At 60.5% G+C, this 24,984-nt stretch overlaps 10 protein-coding genes across 10 annotated transcripts; 6 read left to right on the forward strand and 4 right to left on the reverse strand.

Moving 5' to 3' along the window:
* Positions 1–1,900: 1,900 nt before the first annotated feature.
* PLICBS_005882 (uncharacterized protein) lies at positions 1,901–3,556 on the reverse strand (the record flags this gene model as incomplete). The annotated part of the gene is made up of 2 exons (XM_018319609.2): positions 1,901–3,316; positions 3,404–3,556. 2 exons carry the CDS (start codon positions 3,554–3,556, stop codon positions 1,901–1,903), a joined length of 1,569 nt encoding a protein of 522 aa, XP_018182083.2.
* A 760-nt stretch (positions 3,557–4,316) lies between these two features.
* Positions 4,317–5,946, forward strand: PLICBS_005883 (uncharacterized protein; the record flags this gene model as incomplete). Its single annotated transcript, XM_018319610.2, has 4 exons — positions 4,317–4,850; positions 4,898–5,184; positions 5,243–5,739; positions 5,810–5,946. 4 exons carry the CDS (start codon positions 4,317–4,319, stop codon positions 5,944–5,946), a joined length of 1,455 nt encoding a protein of 484 aa, XP_018182084.2.
* Positions 5,947–6,171: 225 nt separating this feature from the next.
* On the reverse strand, positions 6,172–8,035 carry PLICBS_005884 (uncharacterized protein; the record flags this gene model as incomplete). The annotated part of the gene is made up of 2 exons (XM_018319611.2): positions 6,172–6,345; positions 6,407–8,035. The coding sequence occupies 2 exons, from the start codon at positions 8,033–8,035 to the stop codon at positions 6,172–6,174; spliced, it is 1,803 nt and encodes a 600-aa protein (XP_018182085.1).
* A 970-nt stretch (positions 8,036–9,005) lies between these two features.
* PLICBS_005885 (uncharacterized protein) lies at positions 9,006–10,966 on the forward strand (the record flags this gene model as incomplete). The annotated part of the gene is made up of 7 exons (XM_018319612.1): positions 9,006–9,314; positions 9,374–9,624; positions 9,696–10,087; positions 10,137–10,206; positions 10,272–10,543; positions 10,620–10,792; positions 10,856–10,966. 7 exons carry the CDS (start codon positions 9,006–9,008, stop codon positions 10,964–10,966), a joined length of 1,578 nt encoding a protein of 525 aa, XP_018182086.1.
* A 454-nt stretch (positions 10,967–11,420) lies between these two features.
* On the forward strand, positions 11,421–12,629 carry PLICBS_005886 (uncharacterized protein; the record flags this gene model as incomplete). Its single annotated transcript, XM_018319613.1, has 1 exon — positions 11,421–12,629. One exon carries the CDS (start codon positions 11,421–11,423, stop codon positions 12,627–12,629), a length of 1,209 nt encoding a protein of 402 aa, XP_018182087.1.
* Positions 12,630–13,513: 884 nt separating this feature from the next.
* PLICBS_005887 (uncharacterized protein) lies at positions 13,514–16,012 on the forward strand (the record flags this gene model as incomplete). The annotated part of the gene is made up of 7 exons (XM_018319615.1): positions 13,514–13,573; positions 13,716–14,545; positions 14,609–14,678; positions 14,744–14,933; positions 14,992–15,169; positions 15,229–15,381; positions 15,457–16,012. 7 exons carry the CDS (start codon positions 13,514–13,516, stop codon positions 16,010–16,012), a joined length of 2,037 nt encoding a protein of 678 aa, XP_018182089.1.
* Positions 16,013–16,686: 674 nt separating this feature from the next.
* Positions 16,687–17,103, forward strand: PLICBS_005888 (uncharacterized protein; the record flags this gene model as incomplete). Its single annotated transcript, XM_018319616.1, has 1 exon — positions 16,687–17,103. The coding sequence occupies one exon, from the start codon at positions 16,687–16,689 to the stop codon at positions 17,101–17,103; it is 417 nt and encodes a 138-aa protein (XP_018182090.1).
* A 2,305-nt stretch (positions 17,104–19,408) lies between these two features.
* On the reverse strand, positions 19,409–21,061 carry PLICBS_005889 (uncharacterized protein; the record flags this gene model as incomplete). Its single annotated transcript, XM_018319617.1, has 3 exons — positions 19,409–20,664; positions 20,746–20,808; positions 20,869–21,061. The coding sequence occupies 3 exons, from the start codon at positions 21,059–21,061 to the stop codon at positions 19,409–19,411; spliced, it is 1,512 nt and encodes a 503-aa protein (XP_018182091.1).
* A 1,933-nt stretch (positions 21,062–22,994) lies between these two features.
* PLICBS_005890 (uncharacterized protein) lies at positions 22,995–23,652 on the forward strand (the record flags this gene model as incomplete). Its single annotated transcript, XM_018319618.1, has 3 exons — positions 22,995–23,156; positions 23,356–23,513; positions 23,586–23,652. The coding sequence occupies 3 exons, from the start codon at positions 22,995–22,997 to the stop codon at positions 23,650–23,652; spliced, it is 387 nt and encodes a 128-aa protein (XP_018182092.1).
* A 224-nt stretch (positions 23,653–23,876) lies between these two features.
* On the reverse strand, positions 23,877–24,929 carry PLICBS_005891 (uncharacterized protein; the record flags this gene model as incomplete). The annotated part of the gene is made up of 1 exon (XM_018319619.1): positions 23,877–24,929. The coding sequence occupies one exon, from the start codon at positions 24,927–24,929 to the stop codon at positions 23,877–23,879; it is 1,053 nt and encodes a 350-aa protein (XP_018182093.1).
* Between the last annotated feature and the right edge of the window lie 55 nt (positions 24,930–24,984).

A 24,984-nucleotide genomic window follows, 5' to 3' on the forward strand; every position in this document is an offset into this window, starting at 1 on the left:
ACGGGAGACGGATTCGCCTTTACTTTATACGTTGCTGTCGCACAACTGGCACGCGTCCTGAGAAACACCCGCAACCCGCACTGGGGGAGCCCGCCACCCACTTCGCCTGGGGAATGTACCATGCTCGTCTGCGTGCTACGGTTTCGATGCGGACATTGCGGAGGGGTTGGGGGGGCTCTTTGGGGCTCCGGCCGGGGACCCCAATCGGGGGACGACACCTTGGGCTGATACTTGCATGCATGATCCCACACGTATGTATGGATAATGGGACTAGCAGTAGTAGTAGCAGCAGCCGCGAACGAGGTGAGGCGAGTGGCGATTGAGCCGAGCGTCGCGCCGGCGAGGTCCCCGCCGCCGGGGGGACGGTTGATTGCCTCGATTCGCTGCCCGTCCCCTCCCTCACCGCGGTCGACGTAGCACCGGCAGCGGGGATCGACCGTCCAGCGGCCTGGTGTGGATTCGGGGAGCCGCGTCGTCTCTCCTTCGGGGCGCCGAGCCCTTCTCGAACCCGCGGAGACGTCGCACAAAGACAATGAATGGTCTTGCGCCACGACGCCCTGCAGGGGGCTGACCTCAACAAGCTGTGCTGTCACCGTGGACAAAGCCGGCCAGCAGCGAGCTCACCGTCGTCGGTCAGCCTGCTTGCTTGCTTGCTTGTTGCTCGCGAGCTATAAGCTGTGTGCTTCACCACCGCTAGTCCAGCCTCCGGCAGTTGATGGGGCGTTTGAGGCGCCGCTGCTGCTCCCGGGCCCGCCGGCATGCGTCGTGCCGAAGATGGTGGCCTCGCTGTGGATCGCTCGACTGGCTACAGTAGGGGTTGGGACTCATGGCCGGCCGCACCTCTCTTAAGCCGGGCCCGTTGGCCCACACGATGCTCATTCCCCAGGAAGGGGAGCCGCCCAACACGGTGCGATACTCGACAGATTGATGAGGCATTTTTGCCAAGAGAAAAATTGCCGATGGGCTCAGACTCGTTCCCCCCAGATTTGGTGTGGTTGGCGGCAATGACACGTGCGAGTTGTCGCGTTGGTTGACGTTTGACAGCTTGTAAGTGAAGTGAGCAAGCACGCAAAGGCATGACTTGGCGCGCTGGGAACGGCAGAGATTGTGGCTTGCTGATCTACAGATCTGGCGCGGCGCTGGGCGATGGCCTTGGCTTGACCTGTGGCCCAACAGAGGCGCCGCCCTGGCTTGCCCAGGGGGCTTCGGGGGCGCCGGACTAGCAGCGCCCATCTGCCCATCCATCCATTCAAGCCATTCCCCCTCCCCTCTTAGGCCCGTTTTCCAGAAGCCTTCGATGGAGCGCTTTCTCCTCGGACCGTCGCCGAACTTAAACCCATCGAGCAAGGGCGAGCCTGCATGGCGCCATCGTCGGACCGACATGCAAGCAATAGCCGTTTGAGACTTTGGATGCTGCCTGGATGGCCTCCTCCACTCTCTCCGCCCGCTGCAGACACTTGGCCGGGGTTCTGCAATATTTAGTGACCGTCCCTGCAAGGGACCCCCCTTGCTCGGTCCTGCGTAAAGACTTAGCCGGGCCATGCAAGTATAACTTGCAAGCGGCGTCCTCGAACACGCCACCACCCCAACTTCTTTCTCTCCGAGCGCGGACATCTCTCCTGGTGAGGTGCATCTTTGTCGCGAGTCATTATGCTGGACGAGCAGACGCCCGTGGCTTGTCACCCCAACATCTCCAGCAGGGAACTGTGGGTGAGGTGCCCAACCCCCTGCTCTACTCACCACCATCATCATCAACCACACGTTTCCGTCCCATGTTGAGTTATTGGCAGTATTAAAAAGTCATTGGTATTACACACTCGCAGCTTGGGCTTATCTTCGATCTGCACGCCAAACGCCCGCCGACGCCGCAATGCAGCTTCTCCGGACAACACGGCAACCATTACCTCTTCTCGCTGTCGACCGACTTCTCCGTATCGTTGGTCACCTCGACGTGCGTCTGCTCCTCCTCCATCTTCTTCGTCGTCTCAATCATGTGCGCCTTGGCCGCGTCCCCTCCCTCGAACAGGTACGTGAGCTCCTCCAGCGTCGGGCCGGCCGTCTCCACGAAGAAGAAGTACACGATCAGGAACACGATGGCCACCCAGACGCAGTAGTAAATGTAAAACTTCCACCCAATGTTCGCCAGCCCGACCGGGTTCACGTACCCGCCAAAGATGGACGACAGCTGGATCGTGAGCAGCACAAACGCCCACGTCTTGGCCCGCATCTGGTACGTCACCACCTCGAGCGAGTACGTGACCACCAGGTTGGTCCATGCAAAGGTATAGAAGGCCTGGAAGATGAAGATGCACGCAAGCACCAGTCGGCCCGCGGCGAGAGAGTTCTTCTCCAGGTACTGCTGCGCCGCGATCGTCCACACGATAAAGGTCACGAGCGTGCCGCCGGACCCGACGCAGAAGAAGGTGCGTCGCTTGAACCTGTTGACGAGACCCGTCACCGCCAGCGCGACAATGTACTGCCAAAGCGTCACCATGCCGTTGACGAGCGTAATGTCCTTGTCGTCCTTCACGCCCGTGTCCTTGAGGATCTGCGTCAGGTAGTTGGACACGAGCAGGTTGCCGGAGCTCTGGCTGAAGAGCGCCGTGCAGAAGCAGAGGCCGATCCTCTTCAGGTTTGGCACCGAGGAGAAGAAGGCCACCCAGGTCATATTCTGCTCCTTCTCGCTTTCAATGACCTGCTGAATCTCGGCGCACTCAAATGCGACGAGTTCCGAATTGGGGTCGCACTCGCCGTGGTATTTGATCAAGATCTCGCGCGCCTTGTCGACCTTGCCCTTGGCGATGAGCCAGCGTGGCGACTCCGGGCAGAAGAAGATGAGGATGAGCTGGTACGCCGAGGGGATGATCTGGATAAGCGTCGGGAGCCGCCAGGACCATTGACTTTGGATCTGGAAGCAGCCGTACGTGGCCCACGCGCCGATCACGTAGCCAAGCACAATGGACGTGTTGTAGAAAGTGGTGACTTGCACGCGCTCCTTGGGGTGGCTCAGCTCCGTGACGAGCACGGGGGCACCCATCTGGATGAGCGACGAGCCGATGCCGAGGACGATCTTGCCGCCAATGTACATGTTGAGCGACGTGGCGAAGAACTCGATGATGACGCCCGTGATGATGACGATGGAGCCCAGTGCCGTGGGCACTCGCCGGCCGAAGGCGTCGCCTATCCAGCCCAGGAAGATGAAGGGGATGACGCCGCCAATGGCATTGGAGGCGCCGAAGAAGCCCAGCTTGGACCCCGTAGGGTGGCCGAAGCGGTCCTGCCAGGTGGGGAGCACCTGCATGCCGTTGGTCATGGACTGTTTTGGCGATGTTAGCCGGCTGCAAGTCATATGCTGTCTCGCCTCTCAAGCGACAGCGTCTGCGCTGTGCGGGATCTGCCTTACCCCATCGATGCCGAGCGCCGCACTGGCCAGCAGGGACGACGTCAGGAGGAAGTAGAGCAGTATGCCATTCTTCCTCCGCCAGAAGGGAGGGATGGAGTTGAGGTCAATCGGCGTCAGGATGCCGTCGGTGGTATGGGCTGCAGCGGGAGCCATGACGAAAAGGCAGCGGCGCGTGGCAGCGCACAAGTTCTCAGAGCAGGTTCTCACAGATCGCTGAGGTCTGGGTCAAGGCCGACGAGGTCGTGATGAGCCAGTGTCCAAGGCCGCAGAGTCCCAAGGCGGCCATCGCCGGCGGCTATATAGGTCCGCGACGGGCAGAGACCTTTTGTCGACTGATCACGGTTTGAAGCGAGGAGGACGTTGAACAGCGGCGGCGCGAGAGAACTTTCCCCGTGGGGATCATCCCACGTGTGGCTGCCGCACGACCGGGCGGACAAATGGCATCGGCGAAACTTTTCCAGGGTCGAGGCCGCTTAGCAGTAGCCGAGGCGTAGAGAGATCAGGGTCTGTGCAACGTTCGAGAGTTGGAAGGATGCGAGAGTCAAAAACTCCTTCAGCGACAACGGTGTGGGCAGTGGGCCGGAGGCACCGGCGAAACGGGTTTTTACGCAGCGGCGAATTAGACGGGGAAATACTGTCCTTGCTTTCCAAGACAGTTTCCATGTCGACTTTCGTGGATCGACGTGACATCCAATTCCCCGCGCCTGCGACTCGTGATCATTCGTAATCATCTCCATCGGGTAAACCTTTGTCGTATAACAATGGAATCTTGTTTCAACAGCTCACTCGCGACAAGTTGAGCACTGTATTCGTCGCGTTCCCTTCGAGTCTCGCAACCTTCGCGCGAGCTCTATCCCCCTCTTGTCATCGCAAACACCCCCTCAAGCACCCGTCCAAAAAAAAATCGCCAAAAATGGCCACAGAATCAGGACTCCCGTCCGACTTCGAATGGGGTTTCGCGACGGCCGCGTACCAGATCGAGGGCGCCGTCGCCGAGGACGGTCGCGGCAAGTCCATCTGGGACACCTTCTGCCACCTCGAGCCGTCACGCACAAAGGGTGCCAACGGCGACGTTGCCTGCAACCACTACCACCGCTTCGAGGAGGACTTTGAGCTCCTCACGAGGTACGGCGCAAAGGCGTACCGCTTCTCCATCTCGTGGTCGCGCGTCATCCCCCTCGGCGGGCGGGACGACCCCGTTAACGAGGCGGGCATCGACTTTTACAATCGCCTCATCGATGCGCTCCTCAAGAGGGGCATCACGCCGTGGGTGACGCTGTACCACTGGGACCTGCCGCAGGGGCTCCAGGATCGGTATGGCGGGTGGCTCGACGTCGAGGAGTCGCAAAAGGACTTTGAGCGCTATGCGCGTCTCTGCTACGAGAGGTTCGGCGACAGGGTGAAGAATTGGATCACACTCAATGAGCCGTGGATTCAGTCCATCTTTGTAAGTCCCGTTACCCATGAGTATTTCGCCCTGGCTAATAATCTCAGGGCTACTCTACTGGCGGCAACGCCCCCGGGCGAAGCAGCACAAACGAGCAATGCACCGAGGGCGACAGCACCACGGAGCCCTGGATCGTTGGCAAGGCTCTCATCATGAGCCACGCGCGAGCTGTTGCCGCGTATAACCAAGACTTCAGGGACACTCAGAAGGGCACAATCGGCATCTCTCTCAACGGCGACTTTTACGAGCCGTGGGACGTCGAGGACGAGCGCGACCACGCTGCCGCTGAGCGAAGGATGGAGTTTCACATTGGCTGGTTTGCCAACCCAATCTTGTGAGCAGCGACGCGTCCCTGGATCTAAGCAAGGAGCAGTGTACTGACTACGGCACAGCCTCAAGAAGGACTATCCCGCGTGCATGCGTGAGCAGCTCGGCTCCCGCCTGCCCGACTTCACAGCCGACGACTTCGCCGTGCTGCGCGCCGCAGACACCGACTTCTACGGCATGAACTACTACACGTCGCAGTTCGCGCGGCACCGCGACACGCCAGCCGCCGCGACCGACTACATGGGCAACGTGGACGAGCTGCAGCAGGACAAGGCGGGCACGCCTGTCGGCGAGGAGAGTGGCCTGCACTGGCTGCGCTCATGCCCCGGCATGTTCCGCAAGCACCTGACGCGCGTGTACGGCCTCTACGGCAAGCCCATCTACGTGACGGAGAATGGCTGCCCCTGCCCCGGCGAGGACAAGATGACGCGCGATGAGGCTGTCGACGACCCGTTCAGGATCCGCTACTTTGACACGCACCTCGATGCGATTTGCAAGTCCATCAAGGAGGACGGCTCTGATATCAAGGGATACTTTGCCTGGTCCTTGTTGGATAACTTGGGTAAGCATTCACTCACTCCCACACCAGCACCGTCCGTATCATAGGCAACTTGGACTGACGATCGACACAGAGTGGTCAGACGGCTATGGACCGCGCTTCGGCGTCACATTTACCGACTACAACACTTTGGAGCGGACGCCAAAGAAGTCTGCGCTGCTACTGAAGAACATGTTTGCGCAACGCCAGGGCATCAAGGTCGCTGCGTGAGGTCAAGGGGGAGCCGTGCATGGAAAGGGATAAATGAACACCATAGAAATAGTCTGCAATGCAAGGCACATGTAATATACACAAATCCCATCGCTCATACTCCGCTATTCCGTACATCTTTTCTGAAGTCGTTTGCCGTAAATAACACAGGCGTAGTACTGAAAGACAGCGCTGACATACGCCTCCGGCGACATCGAATACACAGCATCATGACACAGTAAATCATTACAAGGCAAAGGTGGAATCACTCCGTAGCGCATCCGAGGCCTTGGAGTCCAGTCGCGTCAGGATATCCAGCAGCACAGAAAAGTCGCTTCGCGCCCTGGCGCCCAGCGGCGAGGTCTGGTTCCGGTGAATGATGGCCAGCAGGCTCGCTCCAATGAGCCGTATCTTTTCCACCTGCGCGGGGTCAGCCTTGCCACTTCACCGCTAACAGGCTTGGTGTTTTGGAGATACTCACATATGGCTCGCCGTTGACTTGGAGCGACCAAAACGGCGCCTCGTGCATCACGCGCAGCATGTCCCGCACAATCTCCGTCTTGCGCAGGTCGGCCTGCTCCGCGCCCGGAGGGAAGTACGATATGTCCTCAAACTTTTGCGTAATGACCATCCGCAGACAGTGGAACGAGACCTGCAGGTTTGCGCATTGGATGACGAACTGGCTCGCATGTGTCGACTGCGCTCCACCGCTGCTGCCGCCTCCGGCTGCGATGGACGCAAACGTGTATGACTGGAGATACGGCGGCAGGTCATCAAGACAGGTGATGAAGCTCACGTATAGCCTATCCAACCGCTGCCTCTCATCCTCTGTGAGAATAGACTCTGTCATGCCGGTGGCATCGGTCGTGTCGGAGGCGGCATGGCGTGCCGAACGCTGGTCTTGCAATAGGCGCACCTCTAGGAGCAAGTCCGAAGCCGCTTGCCAGAGGCGCAGGTTTGCGTTGAAGCCATGAATCAGGCTCTGTCGGACTGTGTCCTGCGTGCCGGTGGACACATCGCCAGACCCGATCGACGCTCGGCCTTCAAGGCCTGTAGGATATCTCGCGGTGATGCCCGACTCGAACGAGTATTTGTGGATGGTTATGGGCCGATTGTTCAGGATGGCAGCTGACTTGTCGCCCATGTAGACGATCCAGAACGCCCGCCGGCGAAGCTCCGTCTCGATCGGATATAGACCCTCAAAGGAAGACTCGTCATGCAGTCGCATCACCTGAGCCAGCCTCGTCGCCTCGCCAAAGATGTGCCACGAGTACTTGGGTTTCCCCGCGGCGTGGATGCAGTTGGAGTGAAAGTAGCGGATCGTGATGGAGTTGGCGCTGGGGCTCTCGAGGTCCGCCTCGAGGTAGTGGTTGAGGCAGTCCCGCGAGGCTTGGAGGAAGAGGTCGGCGACACTCTCGCCTTCGGGGAAAAGCTCCTTGGGCAGGAGAAACGCCGCCTCCGCGCACACAGCCGTAATGAAGGTAAAGGTCGCGTCTGGCCATGTTTTGAGGTGCTCCCCTGTTACGCCGGCGCGCGCATCGCGGGGAAACGCCGGCCATGATTCTCCGACGTTGGCGATATTTGACCGGGTGGCTTCCAGATCTGACTGTGACTGAGCGCTCGGTGCCGTGGGCTGGTTCAGGAAGAACGTCAGGCCATCGCGGAGGCTAGGCTCGTCGACCAGAGGTGTAAGTGGGTAGAGGTATTCGAAGAAGAGGTCCAGACACCGGTTCACGGTCCGCTCAATGGTCGTGTTCCTGAGCGCCAACGCTCGAGACAGGCTATGCCACCGGCTCACAGCCCCAACTGTGTGCGTCCCGCCAGGGGTTGGGGGTGGAAAGTCGCGGACTGCCGACGGAGAGAGCACATGGCTGCGGGTCCCGAGGGTTCCCACGGGTTCCCACGGTCCAGTAGAGGAGCTGGACGGGCTGGTGAATGCAGGGCCAGGCACGGCAGCCGTGTTGGTCGGTCCGCCGGCAGTAAGTGAGACGGGCGGGGGCGGCGCGGGGTGATGAGGCGGCAAAAAGGTTGCGATGCCGCCAAGCGCCGGGATGGATGACGACGACTCGGGCCTCTTCTTGGACTTGGGACCGCGCCGGGCCAGGGGCATGTCAAACGTGCAGCGCGCCTCATTGTCGCGGCAGTGCGTGCAGCTACCGGCGGAACTGATGAAGTCGCACTGCGCAGGCCAGCTTGTTAGTCGAAAGCGATGTCAAACATCCGGCTCAACGGCTTAGCGGTCTTCTGCCGCGGGCCGAATGAAGCGTGTTTCGGCAGAGGCACAGCAGCGGCCAAATGCCCCGACGGAGAAACTCACCTTTGCTTTTCTGCGACGGCACCGGTCGCAGGCCCGGCTGACCGGCCGGCGCCGAGGCCGGTCCGCGACTGGAGACGGCGGACGAGGAGGAGACCCGGTCATGCTGCTGCTGCTGCTGGTGCTGCTGCTCGCACGCATGGGGGGAGGGGGGCCAGCAAGCCTCCGAGCTGGAGTTTTTGCGCGTGCTTACTTTTCTGCACGAGGGTCAGTTTTGTCGGAGAAAATGGGGAGGAGGCGGAAGGGGTGAGGGTGTGGCATGCCGGCGAATTTTAAGACGGACGGAACCCATGGGGTGACGGCCACGCCACTCGACGCCAGCAGCCGAAGCCGGGACTCCACACTTTTATTGGCAAAAGGGTTCCATTTCTCCGCATCGTTGCAGAAATTCAGGTTCAGCTTTATTCTGCCCTGGTCCCCCTCGTGAGAGCGGGGCGGGCGCCACGGGGGTGACTTGTGGAATCTGGGGAAGGAAAAGGTGCTGATCGTCATCCCCATGGGCGGCATTGCCTGACCCTGCGACTTTTTGGTCTTGGCCGACGTCCGTGATAGCATGGGGTAGCATTCAGCCTCGTTTTCTTTGTTTTTGGACCTTGCTCGTCCCGATATCTGGCGGCCAAGACTGCGAGTATAAAGGCGAGAGCGGGCGCCCGTGTAAGTCCCGCCAGCAACCGGATTGTGTCCGTCGGCAGCCCTGAGCTGAAAATCTGCCTCGCCTTTGTGGCTTTCCCCCTTCCCGTCAGCCCATACGTCATTTGTGCAAGCAATGAAGTCCTCCTCGCTTCTGGCCAGCCTTTCGGGGCTCGCTTCCGCGGTTGCCCTGCCACCCCTGAGCCCGAGGGATCAGGCGAGCGCCCGTCCGCCAAAGTGCCGCTTCGCGCTGGACTGGACGCAGAAGCAGGTGCTCGCCGATCCCAAGGGCTTCGCCTGGGACCTCCTCTACTGGGAGGGCAAGTTTCACCAGAATGACGTCGCTTACAACACGGCCAATGGAATGAGCTACGATGGGACGCAGCTCAATTGGACGACGGGCGAGCGCACGCTGAAGCACCCCTTCAGCGCTGCAAGCAAAGAAGTAAGCCTTCCAGTAGATAGTGCTGTCAAATGAGATGCTCACGCGGATCGTGTGTGTAGGCCTTGCAGATCATGCTCTACGCCCGCGCCATCGCGGGCTCCAAGGAGGCCGCTAGGTTCCTCGTCCCGGACCGTCCGTCGACGGCCCCCAACGTGGCCGCATCAATCATGCAGACGAAACTGGAGACTTACCTCCGGTTCAACGAGACATACCCTGGTTTCGGTGGTTTTCTGCCGTGGATGACGACCAGCAACAAGGACGTGGAGCCGACCAGCGACTGGGTGAATCGCGTGCCTGCTCTGGACAACGGGTGCGTATGAGCATTCTCTGTCTGTTGACATGTTGAGAGGATGAGGGAATGTTGACAAGCGTGTCGCACAGTGAGCTTCTGTGGGCCGTGTACGCCTGCATCCAGGCCCTCGAGAACAGCCACAACCCCTCATTCGGCAAGCTCGCCAAGGGGTGGCAGACATGGTTCGACTACGTCAAGACCACGGCTGTGCCCATCTTTTACCGCGGTCAGGGCCTCGTCTGCGCCGTGACCAAGATCAAGGACCAGGGCCTGCCAGTGTCGGACGCGGGGCAGCACTATGAGTGCGAGACGCCCAACTACCTGGACGACCCGTACGAGGGCGAGTTGTTTACGCACTTTATCAATCTGTTCAGCAAGCTGCCCAAGAAGGAAAAGGATCAGCTGTGGACTGTGAAGCGCAAGAAGCTCGTGAGCGTCGAGTACAACATGGGTGGCGTTGGTCCCATCACGGTCGAGCAAGGTGAGCTGACCCCCCCGGATGCTGGTGCTTTCAGAGGCTGACGGCGCAGGTTTCTGGTTTTCGAGCCATGAGCCGTGGAAGGTCTTGGAGCTGCCCTACTACGATGTGGATATTGTTCGGTAAGTGCAATGATCCTCTTTCCGACGACGCATACCTTCCAGCGAACTGACTTCTTCCGTTCCAGCCGGCTGTATCACAACGCCGAGCGAGCTAGGACGTGCAACTCGGTCGTCACCAAGGTGCCCGGCCTCTTCGCCTCGGTTAACAACTCCACCGACCCCGAGACGGACACCATCATCGGGTACATCTCGCCCGCAGGCATTCCGTCCATTGCGAGTCAAAAAGAGCAGGAGCACGACGTGATTACGCCCTACGGCGCGTGGCCCACCATTATGTTTGACAAGGCCGTCGGGCTTGCTTGGTGGCACAACATGGTGACGGCCAAGAAGATGCAGAGTGAGTGCATCCTAGTCATGGCAGCCGATGAACTTTGCGCGGCGCAATCGAGCACTGCTAACATTTGCCTGAATAGATCCTTATGGCAGCACCGAGTCGACGAGAGTTGACGGCGAATTGGTCTCTGCGCTTGTGACTTGGGACAGCAAGGTCACGACGGTCGTGTCGCTCCTCGGTGGCGTCGGGGACCTCGTCCGCGACAAGCTCAAGAGAGACCGCAAATATGACGAGTTTGTGTCAGTGACAGAGGTGAGTGTTTTTCGTACGCGTACAGACTTAAGAAATTGAAGCGCTAACGTGACCATCAAACAGAGAGAGTACTCGCGGGTGTTTAAGAAGTTGAAGGGCGAAAATATCCCCCTGTGTCTGCCCAAAGCCACTGTGCCAGAGGCTGGGCTAAAGGACTTTGCCCTCTGCAAGTAGTTCATGCGGGCCGCTTCCCGCGGCTTAACTGAAATGCCCAGCTCAACACAGTTATCAATTTGTTGCTTCGTAAAAGTACACTAGTTAGTGAGTGTGTCTCGAGGTGTAAGTGAGAGGGCGTGGGGGAGGATGACTCGGTTATTTGGCTGGCAGCTAGGGGACCCACCACAGCTGAAGTCGGCTATATGCACCCCAGATACGTCAGTGACAGGATCGCAGTGTATAAGTTGGAGATTGGAGATATTGTTTCGTGTCTTGACGTGAGACTCGCCGTGTCCATTGAGCATCACCAGCCATGTCCCGCCTAGTCCTGCGCCGCCTGCGGCATGTTGGCCGCCCATTGTCCTCACAACTCTCTTCGTGTCCACCATTACCATCGACTTCACTCAGGCATGGGTCATTGCGAGACAGCCGGCAACGGCGCGCCTTCTCCGCCACCTCGCCGCGCGAGATCATGGAAACAACGGGCTTCACTGAGAACCAGCTCATGGTCCGCGAGGCCGTCGGCCAGATATGCGCGCAGTTCCCCAACACGTACTGGCAGGAGCACGACCAAAAGGAGCAGGACCCGAGCGACTTCCACGCCGCAATGGCCAAGGCGGGGTGGCTGGGCATCGCGCTGCCCGAGTCGCTGGGCGGCAGCGGGCTGGGGATATCCGAGGCGACCATGATGATGCAGACCATCACCGAGTCGGGCGCCGGCATGGCGGGCGCGCAGGCCATCCACGCCAACGTGTACGCGACGCAGCCGCTCGCCAGGTTCGGCACGCGCGAGCAGCTGGAGCACACCATCCCTAACATCATCTCTGGCAAGTGGCGCGCGTGCTTTGGCGTCACGGAACCTAATGCGGGTCTCAACACGCTGGGGCTCTCGACGACGGCGCATCGTCTTCCTGACGGCAGCGGGTACCGCATCTCCGGGCAGAAGATCTGGATTACGTGCGCGCAGGTGGCGTCCAAGATGATTCTGCTGGCGCGCACGACGCCGCTGGAGCAGGTGCGTCGGCCGAGCGAGGGGCTGTCGCTGTTTTGCATCAATCTGGACCGGAGCCAGCCCGGGCTGGAGATGAAGAAGATTAAGAAGATGGGCGGCCGCGCTGTTGATGCCAACGAAGTCTTCTTCGACGGGTATAGCATACCGTCTAGTGCACTCATCGGCGAGGAGGGCAAGGGCTTCAAGATGATCCTCCACGGCATGAACGCCGAGCGCTGCCTACTAGCAGGCGAGGCCCTTGGCTTGGGCTACGCGGCACTCTCCCGGGCAGCAAACTACGCCCGCGAACGCGTCGTCTTCGGACGGCCCATCGGACAGAACCAAGGCGTAGCGCACCCTCTAGCCGACGCGTACATGCGCCTCGAGGCGGCAAAGCTGGCGACCTACCACGCGGCGCGACTATATGACGCGGCGGCTGCCGGCAACGAAAGCATCAAGCAGGACGCGGTGGGCGTGGCGGCCAACAGCGCAAAGTATGTGGCCGCCGAAGCGGCGTTCGCGGCGTGCGAGCGCGCGGTTCTGGCGCACGGCGGGATGGGCTACGCGGCCGAGTACGACGTTGAGCGGTGGCTGCGCGAGTGCCTGGTGCCGCGGATCGCGCCGGTGAGCAGGGAGATGATACTCAACTACATTGGCGAGAAGGTGCTGCGGCTGCCGAGGAGCTACTAAGGGGGGCGTCTGGGGCCGGGTGAAGCATTGTGAGCAGGCGGCATGGTGAGAGTTGTGCATAGAGTCGCCGTGTAGCATTTTTCACATAGATCAAAGCGAGGCATATCACCATATACACTAGGAAAATCTGGAAACATGAGATGGTGCAAACATTAATGCTTTGGTTGAGTGAGGCAAGGAAGGAGTGGTGATGATATTCCCCTCATGTGGGGAACAAATGTCAGGCGACTCTCGGAGTTTGAAGTTGTGACAACACCCAGACCTCATCAATGCGTAATCTCACCCGGAGCTCATCCGAAGAAAAGTCTTCGATTTTATATCCGCGCATGACATACCAACTGCAATACCGCGCGGGCACACTCGCGGCTCGTGCATGTAGAAGGATTAGACGCAGGCCACTCACTCTCTAGGGTAAGCCAGCCAATACCGGAAAAGTCGCGAGTTGGAGAAACTTGGGACACCCCCACACCGGACCCGCTGAACAAATTCTCGGCTTCTTCCCCGGACTCCATATCACTCACTGCGCCCTGGCTTACAAGTTGCAAAATCGCAACGCACCGTCATTGATTTGCTCACTCATAACCACCTAAACAGGGCCCCTTCGCCCGTTACACATTCTGTACCACCGTCAACCTCTTCCAACACAACCATCTCATGGCGTGAACCAACAACGCGCAGATTCTCATGAGTTCTCCGCCCTGAGCTGCGACCCTCCCTCCCTCCCCCCGGCGTCCCTCTCCGCTCTTCCTGCGCCCGCAGACCATGGCCCCCTCCGCGTCGGCCGGCGGCAGCGGCGCAGCGAAGCCCAAAAAGACGCGCGCAAAGCATGCCTGCCGCGAGTGCAACTCCCGGCGGGTGAAATGCAACGTCACGGAGAGACAGCCATGCACCAACTGCGCCGCATCGGGCGCGACGTGCGAGGTGCTGCCGTCACGGCGCGGCCGGTGAGTCTCGCCCTCGATCAATTGGGGATCATGAATTTGGGGCCCTTGAGTTGCGCGTGAGTGAGTGAGTGAATGAGTGAGTGTGACTGACTGAACATCGCCATCGCCACTTAGGTATCCTCGCCGCTCACGACGGCTTCAGCCACTGGCCGCCGGTGAGGCGAGCCCAAGCCACTTGAGAGACTCGACGCAGCCTCCGTCGTCAAACGTCGTCGAGCCTGCCATCTCACTAGGCTCGGAGCATGACCCGACCGCGTCAAGTCCCGTTCATGGCTACCACCCATCACCACGGCGCATCGCCCCGGCCCCGGACCAGATCGCGCCCACCGACACCACCGAGACGCCGTCATCGACCTCTGCCGCGGGGACGCTCTTCTTCGGCGAGTCCAACTTCCTGACGCTCGTCCCCGGCGACGAGGCCGCGGCCGCGGGCGGCGTCGGCAGCACCCCCGGGGGCCAGAAGCCGCGCCTGACGTTCCCCATCCCCGGCAGCCCGGGCTCGCAGTCGCAGGCCGAGGGCGCGGGCATCAGCGCGGGCACGATGCGCTACCTGCGCGACGAGGGCGCCCTGACGCTGCCGGACCTGCAGACGTGCCTGCCCGCGCTGCAGGCCTACTTCACCTGGTTCCACCCGTCGTTCCCGATCCTCGACCGCGCCGAGATCACGCGCCGCCTCGCCGCCATGGACATCTCGCGCTTCCTGCTGCAGTGCGTGCTCTTCATCGGCGCGACGTACTGCGACGACGACACCATCCTGGCCATGGGCTTCCGCGACCGCAGCGAGGCCAAGAGGCTGCTCTACCAGCGCGCCAGGCTGCTGTTCCACGCGGACTGGGAGAAGGACGAGATTATCCTCATCCAGTCCATCTTTCTGATGAGCTTCTGGCGCGGAGGGCCGGCGGACGTGAGGGACGTGCGGTACTGGCTCGGCGTGGTGATAACGCTGTCTGAGTCGCATGGCCTGCACAGATCGTATGCGTCCACCTCACAACGAAACTTGGTGATTCTCGGACAAGGGTGCTGATACCAATCCAGGCCGCGATCACAAGTTTCCAAGAACATACACGTAGCACGGATGCGCAGGAGAATATGGTGGTGCATATATGTGAGCAAGCGCCTTCACAGTCTCATCTGCTCTTCACACAAGCAGCAAAGCTGACCACGGGGTAGGTGAGAGAACGGCAAGTAGCCGTGGCGCTAGGCCTGCCGAGCCGCATCAGAGACGAAGACTGCGACGTCGAGCCGCTCACCGCCAGCGACCTCGAGTCAGAAATCTGCTGCTCCAGCAATCCCCTCTTCGGGTCATGTCAACCCGAGCACATTACCTACTCCATCAAGATGGTTGAGCTCGCCAAACTACGTTGGTTTCCCCCTGCGCCGCACAACGTGTGAAAACCACCGAAGTTAACAGCTAGCAGTGGGCCGAATCATCGACCTTCAGTTCTCTCCTGGGCAGCCCGCATCGACGGCAGCGGATGTAGAGGGCCTGGACACAGCGCTCGAGGCGTGGCGTAATAGCTTGCCAGAGAGCATGAGGTGCGCGACGGATGAGGGCAGCGAGTCAGTCTGGACATGTCTCCTGCACCTTGCGTACAAGTATGTTTTGTTCCAGGGACACTTCACAGCTACACTCTTGATACTAACAGTAGGCGCAGCCATCTCCGCATCCTGATCCACAGGAACAGCTTCTTGAAGTTCGACGAGGGCAACAAGTGGAATCAGGTCGTCACGAGTGCGGCGTGCCGCATCAGCCGCATCGCCGAGGACATGTCTACGCACGGGACGCTGCGCTACGGGCAGATGCACCTGTAAGTCTTTCCGTGAACCAGAACCCACGGAGGCGCAACGGCAGGGGAACACAATGGACTGACACAACGATGCAGCATCACGAGCCTCTTTGCCGCACTGTGCATCCACGCCATCAGCATCCGGCGCGGCATGGGCGTGTCGCGACGCATCGCCGAGCACCGCGCACAAATGTGCCTGCTCTGCCTCAAGGAGATCCAAAAGTACTGGCGCATCAACAACAACGTGCTGGACCTATTCCTGCAGTACCTGGACCGCTCCATCGCGGACCGGCTGCACGCCGCGCAGGCCGACGGGGCGGCCCATGGGAGCGGCAACGCGGACGCGGCTGGGGACGGCGGGATGGGCGGTAGCGGCGTCACGACGAAGCGGTCCGAGTCGTCTGTCGCGGCGGCGTCGTCTCCGTCAATGCCGCCGTTGAGGGGCGCGGGCGAGGCGTTCTCGCCAGGGGCGGAGCACCATCACCAGTCGGGACGCGCGCCGGACGACCTGATGCTGCTGGAGGACCAGTACTTCAACCTGGTGCACGGGCACTGGGAGGGCGACGACGCGCTGGGCGACCTGGGGCTGTTTCTGCAGGCCGACGACTTTGCGCCGCTCAAGGGGCTCAATGTTCTGGGGCGGTCGTTATAGGTAGCGGCCATGCACGAGTGGAATGGACGACGAAGGCGACGGAGTAAATAAAGAGGAACGAGAGGAGCATCGGCACAAACATGAGTTGTACATATGTACATAGGAGCAAAGATTCCTAGCTGCCAGACGGCAAGCTTGCGAGAGCCACAGTTTTGGGGCCTCTTGGGCTCCTTCTGCTGAACTGCTCCCTGATCGTCCCGAAGCGCCGCCCAGGGGTGGAGCAGCCGCGCCTTTCCCAAAGAGGACAATGCAAGTACCCTTCCGCAAGAGCAAGTCACAATGCGGGTCCCGCTGTCCCTGCCAAGCTCCCGCCAGCATCAGCATCATCGGCGGGCGCGAAACACTGCGCGAGGCAGAGAGTAGCATTTTTGCAATGCCGCTTATTATTATTCCACGTGATGGGCGCAGCGGCGCATCATGGCCCTTTTCGTCAGAGGGGCACACGTCGGGCTGTGACGGGACGTGACGCCGGCCGTTTATGACTTTTCCTTCCTTCGAGGCGCATGCTACATAAAGAGAGGCCTGCCCCTCCTGCCCTGGCTCCCCTTCCCAAGTTCCCGCGGTCGGCTTCCCATGTGCCAGTGATTGACATACTCGACGTGCTGCCAAACATCTCTCCTCGGTTCTCACTCGAAAGTCAAGAATCAGGAACGCCCCCCCCAAAGTCGCAAACAATGCAGAGGCTCACCGTCTCCCCCGCCACGCGGGCCCTGCTGCGCCGCCAGTCATCCGCCTTTGCGCCGGCACGCCTCCCCGCCTACGCCGCCGCCGTCACGGCGCGCCCATCGCCCTTTTCGACACAACGGCGGTTACTCGACGCGCAAAAGAGCAACGCCGCGACAGCAGCGTCGCCCTCAGCCAAGCAACAACCATCCTCCGAAGCTGCTGCTGGCGGCGCAAAGCCCGCCGCCGCTGAGGACAACCCGTTCGAGACAAACTTTGCGGGGCTCGGGCTCAGCAAGAACATGAAGGTGTTCCTCATCATCGTCGTGTCCATATTCGGCACCATGGAGACGTGGATGTACTGCAAGGCCATCTGGCGGTGGTGGAACGGCGCGGGCGACGAAAAGGCGGCGGCGCTGCAGGAGTAGGAAAGTGGTTTATTGGAACCTCACGCACACTGAGAGAGCGCCACTGTAAGTTTTACCCGAGCGGTACATGATACCCAAGAATGAAAAAGCGGCTGCCTGGCGGCGAACGCTAACGACGCTCTGATCATAGTTGAGAGAGGCAGGAAACGATGTGTATAATATGTACAATAGCCACAGCATGGATCTCGGTTCAGCATGCAACGCACTTCTTTCATAGAGGTTTAGAACACAAACGAAATATGTACGGCTGCAATAGCCAGTTCATCTCCGCAACCACCTCGGGACACACACACTTGAGGAGGATTTTACGACACCAACCTGCCTGCAGTTAAGAAACGGCGCGAGCGGATCGCGTGAACGCCACGCAGGCGGAGGTGCCTCCGCCTTGAGCCGTCGCACTGACCAGACACGCAAGCCAGTTCCGCGACGCGAGTCACGATAAATGCCGCCCTTCCTTTCCCCCCAAACCACAAGAAACTAAAAGAGAAAGAGAGAGGACGAGTTGCGGGGGACAATAGTGACCGGCCAACTCTGGCGATTGCATCGCGTGGAGATCGAGACGAGGGGGCAAGCAAACGCAGGAGGTGCTGCAAGGTCGCCAGTTCGCACGCGCAACCCCGACGGCGAGCCATCCGAGAACCGTGGCCCCCCAAACTGCGACTCGTGGCGGCGCGATGCAGGTACGAAGTTGCAGCCCCCGACACCGTGGCGGCTCCGCGAGGCATTGTCGCCGGCCTCTCCCCCCGCCGTCCGGCCCACGGGCCGACCCGTGCGAGGTTTCAATTTTGGCCCCGGCCTCATGGCCCGAAACTCGACGTCACGATAAACTGTAAATGCACGGGACAAACGAAAAGCGCCACGCATATCGCCGTGTGTATATATAAATACAGATGGCAGCAGTCCTTGAAGCCAGATAGCCAGCTACTTGCGCCCCTCGCTCGCTCGCTCACCTGTCTACCTATTTGCCTTGCCAACCAGCTGCGCCGCCCATTGACGCTTTCTTTGTCCATCCGCGATAAAAACATCCCATACCCGCGTCTCGAAAATGCACTTCCCCTTCTCTATTGCTGCCGTCGTGGCCGTCGCGGGCTTCGCCGTGGCCGCTCCCACCGAGTTCCAGCCCATGTTGATCGGTCGCCCGATGCAGTGCCTCGTATGTTCGCTCGTCCTTTCCTCCCCAAGCGGTCTGCATGCACAGATGGATGGATCGGAATCTCCCTTCGCCATTTTTAGATGTGTCGACCAGAGGAGAGGAAAATTTTTGCTGACACTTGGGATCTCTGTACAGCCTCAAGGAGCTACTTGCCAGACCTTTGGCAGCCGTGTAAGTCAACCCCGCTCAACACCAGACATCACGACTTCGCACCTACCCACTTACCACCACGAGGGCCGCTCCATGAGATAGACGCATCGAAGTCTACAACCATCCAAGTGAACAATCTCGCTGACAGATTCCCGCGCGGGGACCACAGGACCGATGCTGCAGCGGCAACTGCGAGCTGCCCTCTCGCAACGCCGTCACTGTAAGTCACATCAATGCCACCCACCAACACCTTGAATCCACCTCCCTCACCTCACCTCACCTCATTTTACCTCACCTCACCTCACCTCACCAACTTGATCACTACCCATGCATCCAAAACCATGAAACAAACTGCCCCCATCCAAGAAAAACAATCTGTCCCAGTCCAAATATCGGAAACACGTCCAGGCGTCTTGACACACACACTGACACGAAGACACGTGCACACAGGGCCGCTGCGGCGCCAAATAAGCTCCAGTCAGGAAGGCTGCTCCACAAACTTCAAACGAAACACCTAGATGGAGAGCACGGCCGCGTTTCTCTTCTTCCTTTTACTTCTCTTCTGTCTGCCACTTGACCCGTGGGCGCAGTCACATTCTTTTGCTCGGATGCTCTGGGAGCTTTTCGCTGGAACATCCGGCTTTGGGGCGTCTGAGTCGCCTTTTTCTACTTGTACTTCAACAATTCTGGGGAATACTCGGTGAATTAAGCTGGGTAATGGTGCACTGCCGGTTCTCTTCTATTCCTATGCTTTCAACGTGACATGCCTTTTCGAGTGAGGACTATTATCGGCTACTCACACTTCGTGGGAAACGATCAAAGCACAGATAGCACGCCGGCAGCATCTACATGTACACCACCATACATAAGTTCACGACGGATAGTCTGGATACAAGGACAATCACGCCTCGAATATATCAGAATTGACTTCCATTTGAATCAAGATCCATAATCGCTCATTTACCTCCCAAGCGGAACATCATACAACAGCATCTCCACCGTCTACAGGAACCACCGAAACTCGGGCACGCTCGGCCCGTCACGCAACCGCTGCGTGGGAATATCCCGCGCGTCAATCTTGACGCCGGCCTTGCGGTCGCGGCGCTTGTTGTCGAAAAACATGTACAGGCCCAGGAGGCCTGCGATGGTGGCACCTGCGGCGCCGAAGCAGGCCGCCGTGATAAGCGCAGGCAGGTACTTGGGGGCGTCGTGCTCCCGGAAGATGTTGCTCGCGACGAGGCCCATGACGTTGGCGAGCGGGACGCCCACCGACGTGAGCGTGACACGACGGCCCTCGTGGGCGATATTGTTGTTGTACCACGTGGAGAGGAGCACCGAAGGCGCCGACGTACCCCAGCACATCATGAAGGTGGCAAAGTAGGCGAGCTGCAGCGACTCCGTGACGTCGGTGATGGCCGCGTAGATGACGAAGCCGGTGAGGGTAAAGGCGAAGCCCAGGACGATGAACGGGGCACGGAGGCGCACAAAGTCGGACGCAAAGGCGAGCACGAGGAGCATGACTGCGCCGGTGACGTTGGGGGCCACAGTGTACAGGTTGGTCTTGACCGTCGAGTACTGCAGGCGCTGGATAATCTGCGGCAGGAAGAGCGCGACGGACTGGAGCGGCACGCCCAGGCAGACTTCGATGGCGAGGAAGGCGTACGAGGACGGGTAGGTGAAGACCTTGAGCGAGTCGCGCAGGTTGAACTCCTCGGCAACGACGGACGACGAATCGACTTGAATGCGGTGGAAAGCAAGAGCGCGCTCCTCCTCGTTCAGGAACTTGGCCTCTGCGGCGCTCTTGGGGAGGTACCAGAACGCAAAGATGGCGAAGAGCACGGTGATGGAGCCCTCGATAAGGAAGAGGTAGCGCCAGGCAAACATATGGCTCTTGATGTGGAAGACGCCAAATGCCAGCAGGCCACTGAAGGCGTTGGCAATGTTGGACGCGGCGTAGAAGATGGCGAGACGACGAGCGAGCTCGCCACGGCGGTAGAAGGTGGTCAGATAGTAGATGACCATGGGGAAGAAGGCGGCCTCGGCCATGCCCAGGAACCAACGGACGGCAAAGATGCCACCAAAGTTCTGCGTCGCGGCGGTGCACAGCGTCATGGTACCAAATGTGAACATCATGACCGGGAGCGAGCGCGCAGGGCCGTATTTCTTGCCGAGCATGGCCAGGGGCGGCGCGAAGACGACGAAGGGGACGAAGAAGATGGACACGACGAGATTGTACTGGCCATCCTTGAAGTTGAGATCTGTACAACGGTCAGCATCGGGCCGGACACGTTTTGGTCTGATGAGGATACGGATGAGGCATCATCCAGGTAGGCACATACTCTTGCTGAGGCCGTTGGTCTGGGCGTTGCTCAGATTACCCTTGTCGAGAGCGTTGAAGAGGTCTGTCACACGAGTCAGCGCCGATCCACGCGGGTGTATCGGAGGTGCTTAGGGATGCCTACACATGACGGCCAAGACAGGCAGCAGACGGATGTCAAACTTGAAGGCGAGCTTCCGCTCAGCGACCGGATCGAGCACGCGGGCAGTTTCGGCCATCATGCCATCCTTGGGGCCGCTCTCAATGTGATCGACGTCGTCGCCGCCCTTGCTCTGAGTGGCGGCGACAGCGTCGACTTCGTCCCTGTTGGCGGCCATCTTGCTCTGTTCACTCCGACTCTCTGTCGTGTTCGCGATGTGAAGCGGAGAGTGCTGGGAACTGGCGGTGGGAAAGCCGTGGGCGGAGGAGGAAGACACTGCAAAGGCAGGTCGAGCAAGTGTAACGTTGACGGGTGCGACGCAGTGACGGAGGCCAGGACCAGAAAGAGGTAGATGTGTCTCGGGGGGAGCGATGGTCCGGGCGAGCAGCCAGGTTTATACCCACGAGGACAGGATGGGGGTGACGCGAGCTCTGCGTGAGATGGTTATCAGAACATGACGCCCCCAGCGAGTATCCCTCCTTATTTAGCCAGCGGCGGACTGCGGTCGTGGAGCGGCGGGAGGAGGCGAGCAGGGCATTGGAATGGCGAGAACAAGGCCTGTTGGTGCTTGTATCGGTGCGGTGCGGTACGCTGCGTGCGTGCGCGTGCTGGTGTGTGTGTGTTCCCCCATCCACCGCCATCCCGGGGACGTTATTCGCTCGAGCCGTGGTTCCGCGGTCAGCCACTGCAGCTCACTTTGGGCAAGGTGGCCGGCACCCCCAGATAGCAGATCTAGCCCGGCGGCGCCGCCCTGCGGTCGGTCGCTAGCAGCAAAGCGTAGTGCCCGTCGCGAGAAACCAGGCAGATGCGCGGGCGGGCGGACGGACGGACGGGCGGCAGCGACGATATCGGGGCGCCTCCATCGTCAGTCGGGCCCGCGGCCATCGTCATTGCGAAAGCTTGCCTCCCGGCATCTCTTTCCCGCGCTGGGTCCGTTATCTGGGGAAGAATGCCTGGAGAAACGGTTTAAACGGCTCATGACCCGGTTGTCCAGTCTGGAGAAGGTGGACGAGTAGCCACTGTAGCGCCCAGCGGGCTCCACAGAGTCCACAGCGACTGCGCCGTATCTGTCAGGCCGCCGTGCTTCCCCAGAACAGGGCTCAGGGATGTTGATCTTTGGTTCGGGGGTGGGCACTAAACCCCACAGTGGCTGCTGGCCGACGTATCGCTTGCTTCTGGATGGGGGGCTGGCCGAGCAATTGGAATCAGCCCCGCTTGTGATCGTGGGGGGACGCAGATACGGGCCAACGGGCCAGGCAAGCCAGGTCCGTTGCAGGTCTGATGCTGTCGAAGAGGCGCCGAGTCGAGAACGCGGGCGAGGGGTGGTGAGAGAGATTGATGTTGGGGCTAGTTGAACGAACCGAGCTGCAGGGCTGGGTCAGGGGAGCTGCTCCAGGGCTGCACCTTGCCGGGCCTTTAGCGGTCGTCCAGTGAGCAGGCCGCCCAGGCTTCACCTCGTGATCCTTCGGGCGCTAGGTTTGCGCTCCTGCGTGGGGGACAGACGGGAGCGATAGGTACCTGAGCTGGAGACACGTTGGTGGGGGGCTGACCCCCAGAACCGCCCTTCTGCACCAACAGCCCCAACTGCAATCCGGACAACAGGAAACAAGGATGCTTGGATGGGGGTCAGCCCAAACCAGGTGGAAACGAGCATGGCAATCTCTCACTCAAGCTGCGTCCGCCCTTGCGGGGTCCTTCGTCCCTCAGAGCCCCATGGTCCGCCGCCCCTCCTGAAGACTCGTCCACAGCTTTATAACAGCCAATGACGCTGCTCACCGGCGCGCGTTTCGGCGGGCATCCCACCTGTCACTCCTCAGAATGAAGCCGCCGGTGACCTAACAGATGGAGGCGGTGGAACAAGGTCCCCTCTTCGCCAGCCGACCGGCCGGTGTGGCGACGTAGCAGCCGTAGTAACAAGCAAGTGCCAAGCGCAAGAGCTCTCTCTCCGCTCCCAGCAGAGGTGAGGTGGATAATTCAGGTACAGGCAGGTGCCATTTAAAAAGGGCACCGCCTCTCGCGCACACGTAGACACGGCCCGATTCCTCCTTCATTGCCCTCCTCTACCTTCCTCTTCTTCCCCTTCCATCACCACCACCACATCATCAGTCACAATGGCCACCAAGGAGCCCGTCCTCACCAAGAACGCCCCGCCGCCGCTACCGGGCATCTACAGCCAGGCCATCAAGGCCAACGGCATGGTCTTCGTCTCCGGCGCCGTCCCCATGGACGCCGAGACCGGCAAGCTGATTGACGGCGACATCCAGGCTCACACGGTACGTGCAATCCGCGTGGGAAGGCATTGGTGTTGAGGGGGCTCGCGAGCCGGTCCGTTGCTCGTGGCGGGGTAGTAGACGAGAGAGCTACCCCGCCATCAGCAATGGAGGGGCAGCGGCCACCCTCAAATGTTTGCGAATCTTCAACGCAGACACCACCAGTTCATACCGTGGAGAACGACGGCTAACGGCCCAACAGCACCAGTGCATCAAGAACCTCAAGGCCATCCTCGAGGCCGCTGGCACCACCCTCGAGAAGGTCGTCAAGGTCAACGTCTGGCTCGCCAACATGGAGGACTTTGCCAAGATGAACGAGGTCTACTCGACCTACTGGGGCGACGTCAAGCCCTGCCGGACGTACGTTTTCTCCTCTCCGCTTGATTTTTATCGTTCGTGATGATTGGCATGCTGACTGTTGTTGGTCTGCAGGTGCGTTGCCGTCAAGACGCTGCCGCTCAACACCGACGTCGAGATTGAGTGCACGGCTGTCTTGTAAGCGCAAAAAAGGTGTGACCAGATAGAAGAAGAACAATAAAAACTGTTAAAGATACCAAGCCATTGGCCTTTCTAATCATTGAAGTGATCAAGTTCATGTCGATGCCCTGTTCCCCGAAACCGCTTTAGGCCACCACCATACTGTCTTTACATGCGTGCATGCATAGAAGTCATATTCGTGTCCAAACATGCTATTTGCTTGCCTCCCTCACATGGTCACACCGCTTAGGCCTCAAGCTCCTTCTCCATGTCCGCCAGCTCCCGCAGCCCCTCGACAATCTTCTCCCTCGCCGCCTCGTTCGGTCTCGGCAGCGGCCTCCGCGCCCAACCGCCATAGCCGTAAAACGCCCGCAGCGCCTCCTTGACGCCCAAGACGCCCGTCTGGATGCACACCCAGTCGCCGCGCGCCAGGACCTCCTGCACCGCGTCCACCTCGTCCGCCGCGCGCTCGCCGCTGGCATTTTGCTCGCACAGCTCAAACAGCCGCACGCAGCTCCGCGGCGCCACGTTGCCCAGCCCGCCGATGACGCCCGCCGCGCCCGCCGCGTGCGCCGCGACGGTGAAGTCGGCCGACCCCGCGAAGCACAGGAAGCCTTGTGCCTCTCCCTGACCGGCTGCTGCTGCTGCCGACGTCTCGCGCTGCTGGCGCCGTACCGCGGCGGCGACGCGGCCCAGCTTGCCCGTGTTGCCGCAGGTGAACTTGCAGCCGGCGATGTTGGCGTGCCGGCTGAGCTCGATGAGCCCGTCCGAGTTGATGTCGATGCCGGGCGTCGCGCCGGGGTAGTTGTACACGATGATGGGGATGGGCGACGCGTCGGCCACGGCCGTGAAGTAGTCGAGGATCGTCGCGTTGCCCGCCGCGAACAGGCCGTTGTAGTAGCTCGGCGGCAGGACGAGCGCGTAGTCGCCCCCGTCGGCGGCCGCCTGCCGGCACAGCGCAATCGTCTCGACGGTCGACTGCGCGCCGCAGCCCACGAGCAGAGGCATGTCCGCGTGGCCCGCGGCATCGAGCGCCGCGCGCGTCGTCTTGGTGACGAGGGAGCGCTCGTGCGACAGCAGGTGCACCGCCTCGCCGTTGGAGCCCTGCACCGCGAGGCCCGCGATGCCGGAGCCCGCCAGACGGGTGGCGTGCCGCGCCGTGGCCTTGGGGTCCAGCTCGTCCGTCTCCGGGTCGAAGAAGGCCACCGTGGGCACGTAGATGCCCCGATGCAGCGGGCGGACGGGCGCCGCGTCCCCGTTCCCGTTCGGGTGCGGGCTGGCAATGGCAACAGGAGACATGATGGATATCGAGCTGGGCCTTGATGGGCTGGTTTGGTGTTTTCAAGCCCGGTCT

This window comes from Purpureocillium lilacinum, assembly GCF_023168085.1.
Source record: "Purpureocillium lilacinum CBS 284.36 DNA, scaffold_4, whole genome shotgun sequence".
In the NCBI taxonomy this organism is placed as follows: Eukaryota; Fungi; Ascomycota; class Sordariomycetes; order Hypocreales; family Ophiocordycipitaceae; genus Purpureocillium; species Purpureocillium lilacinum.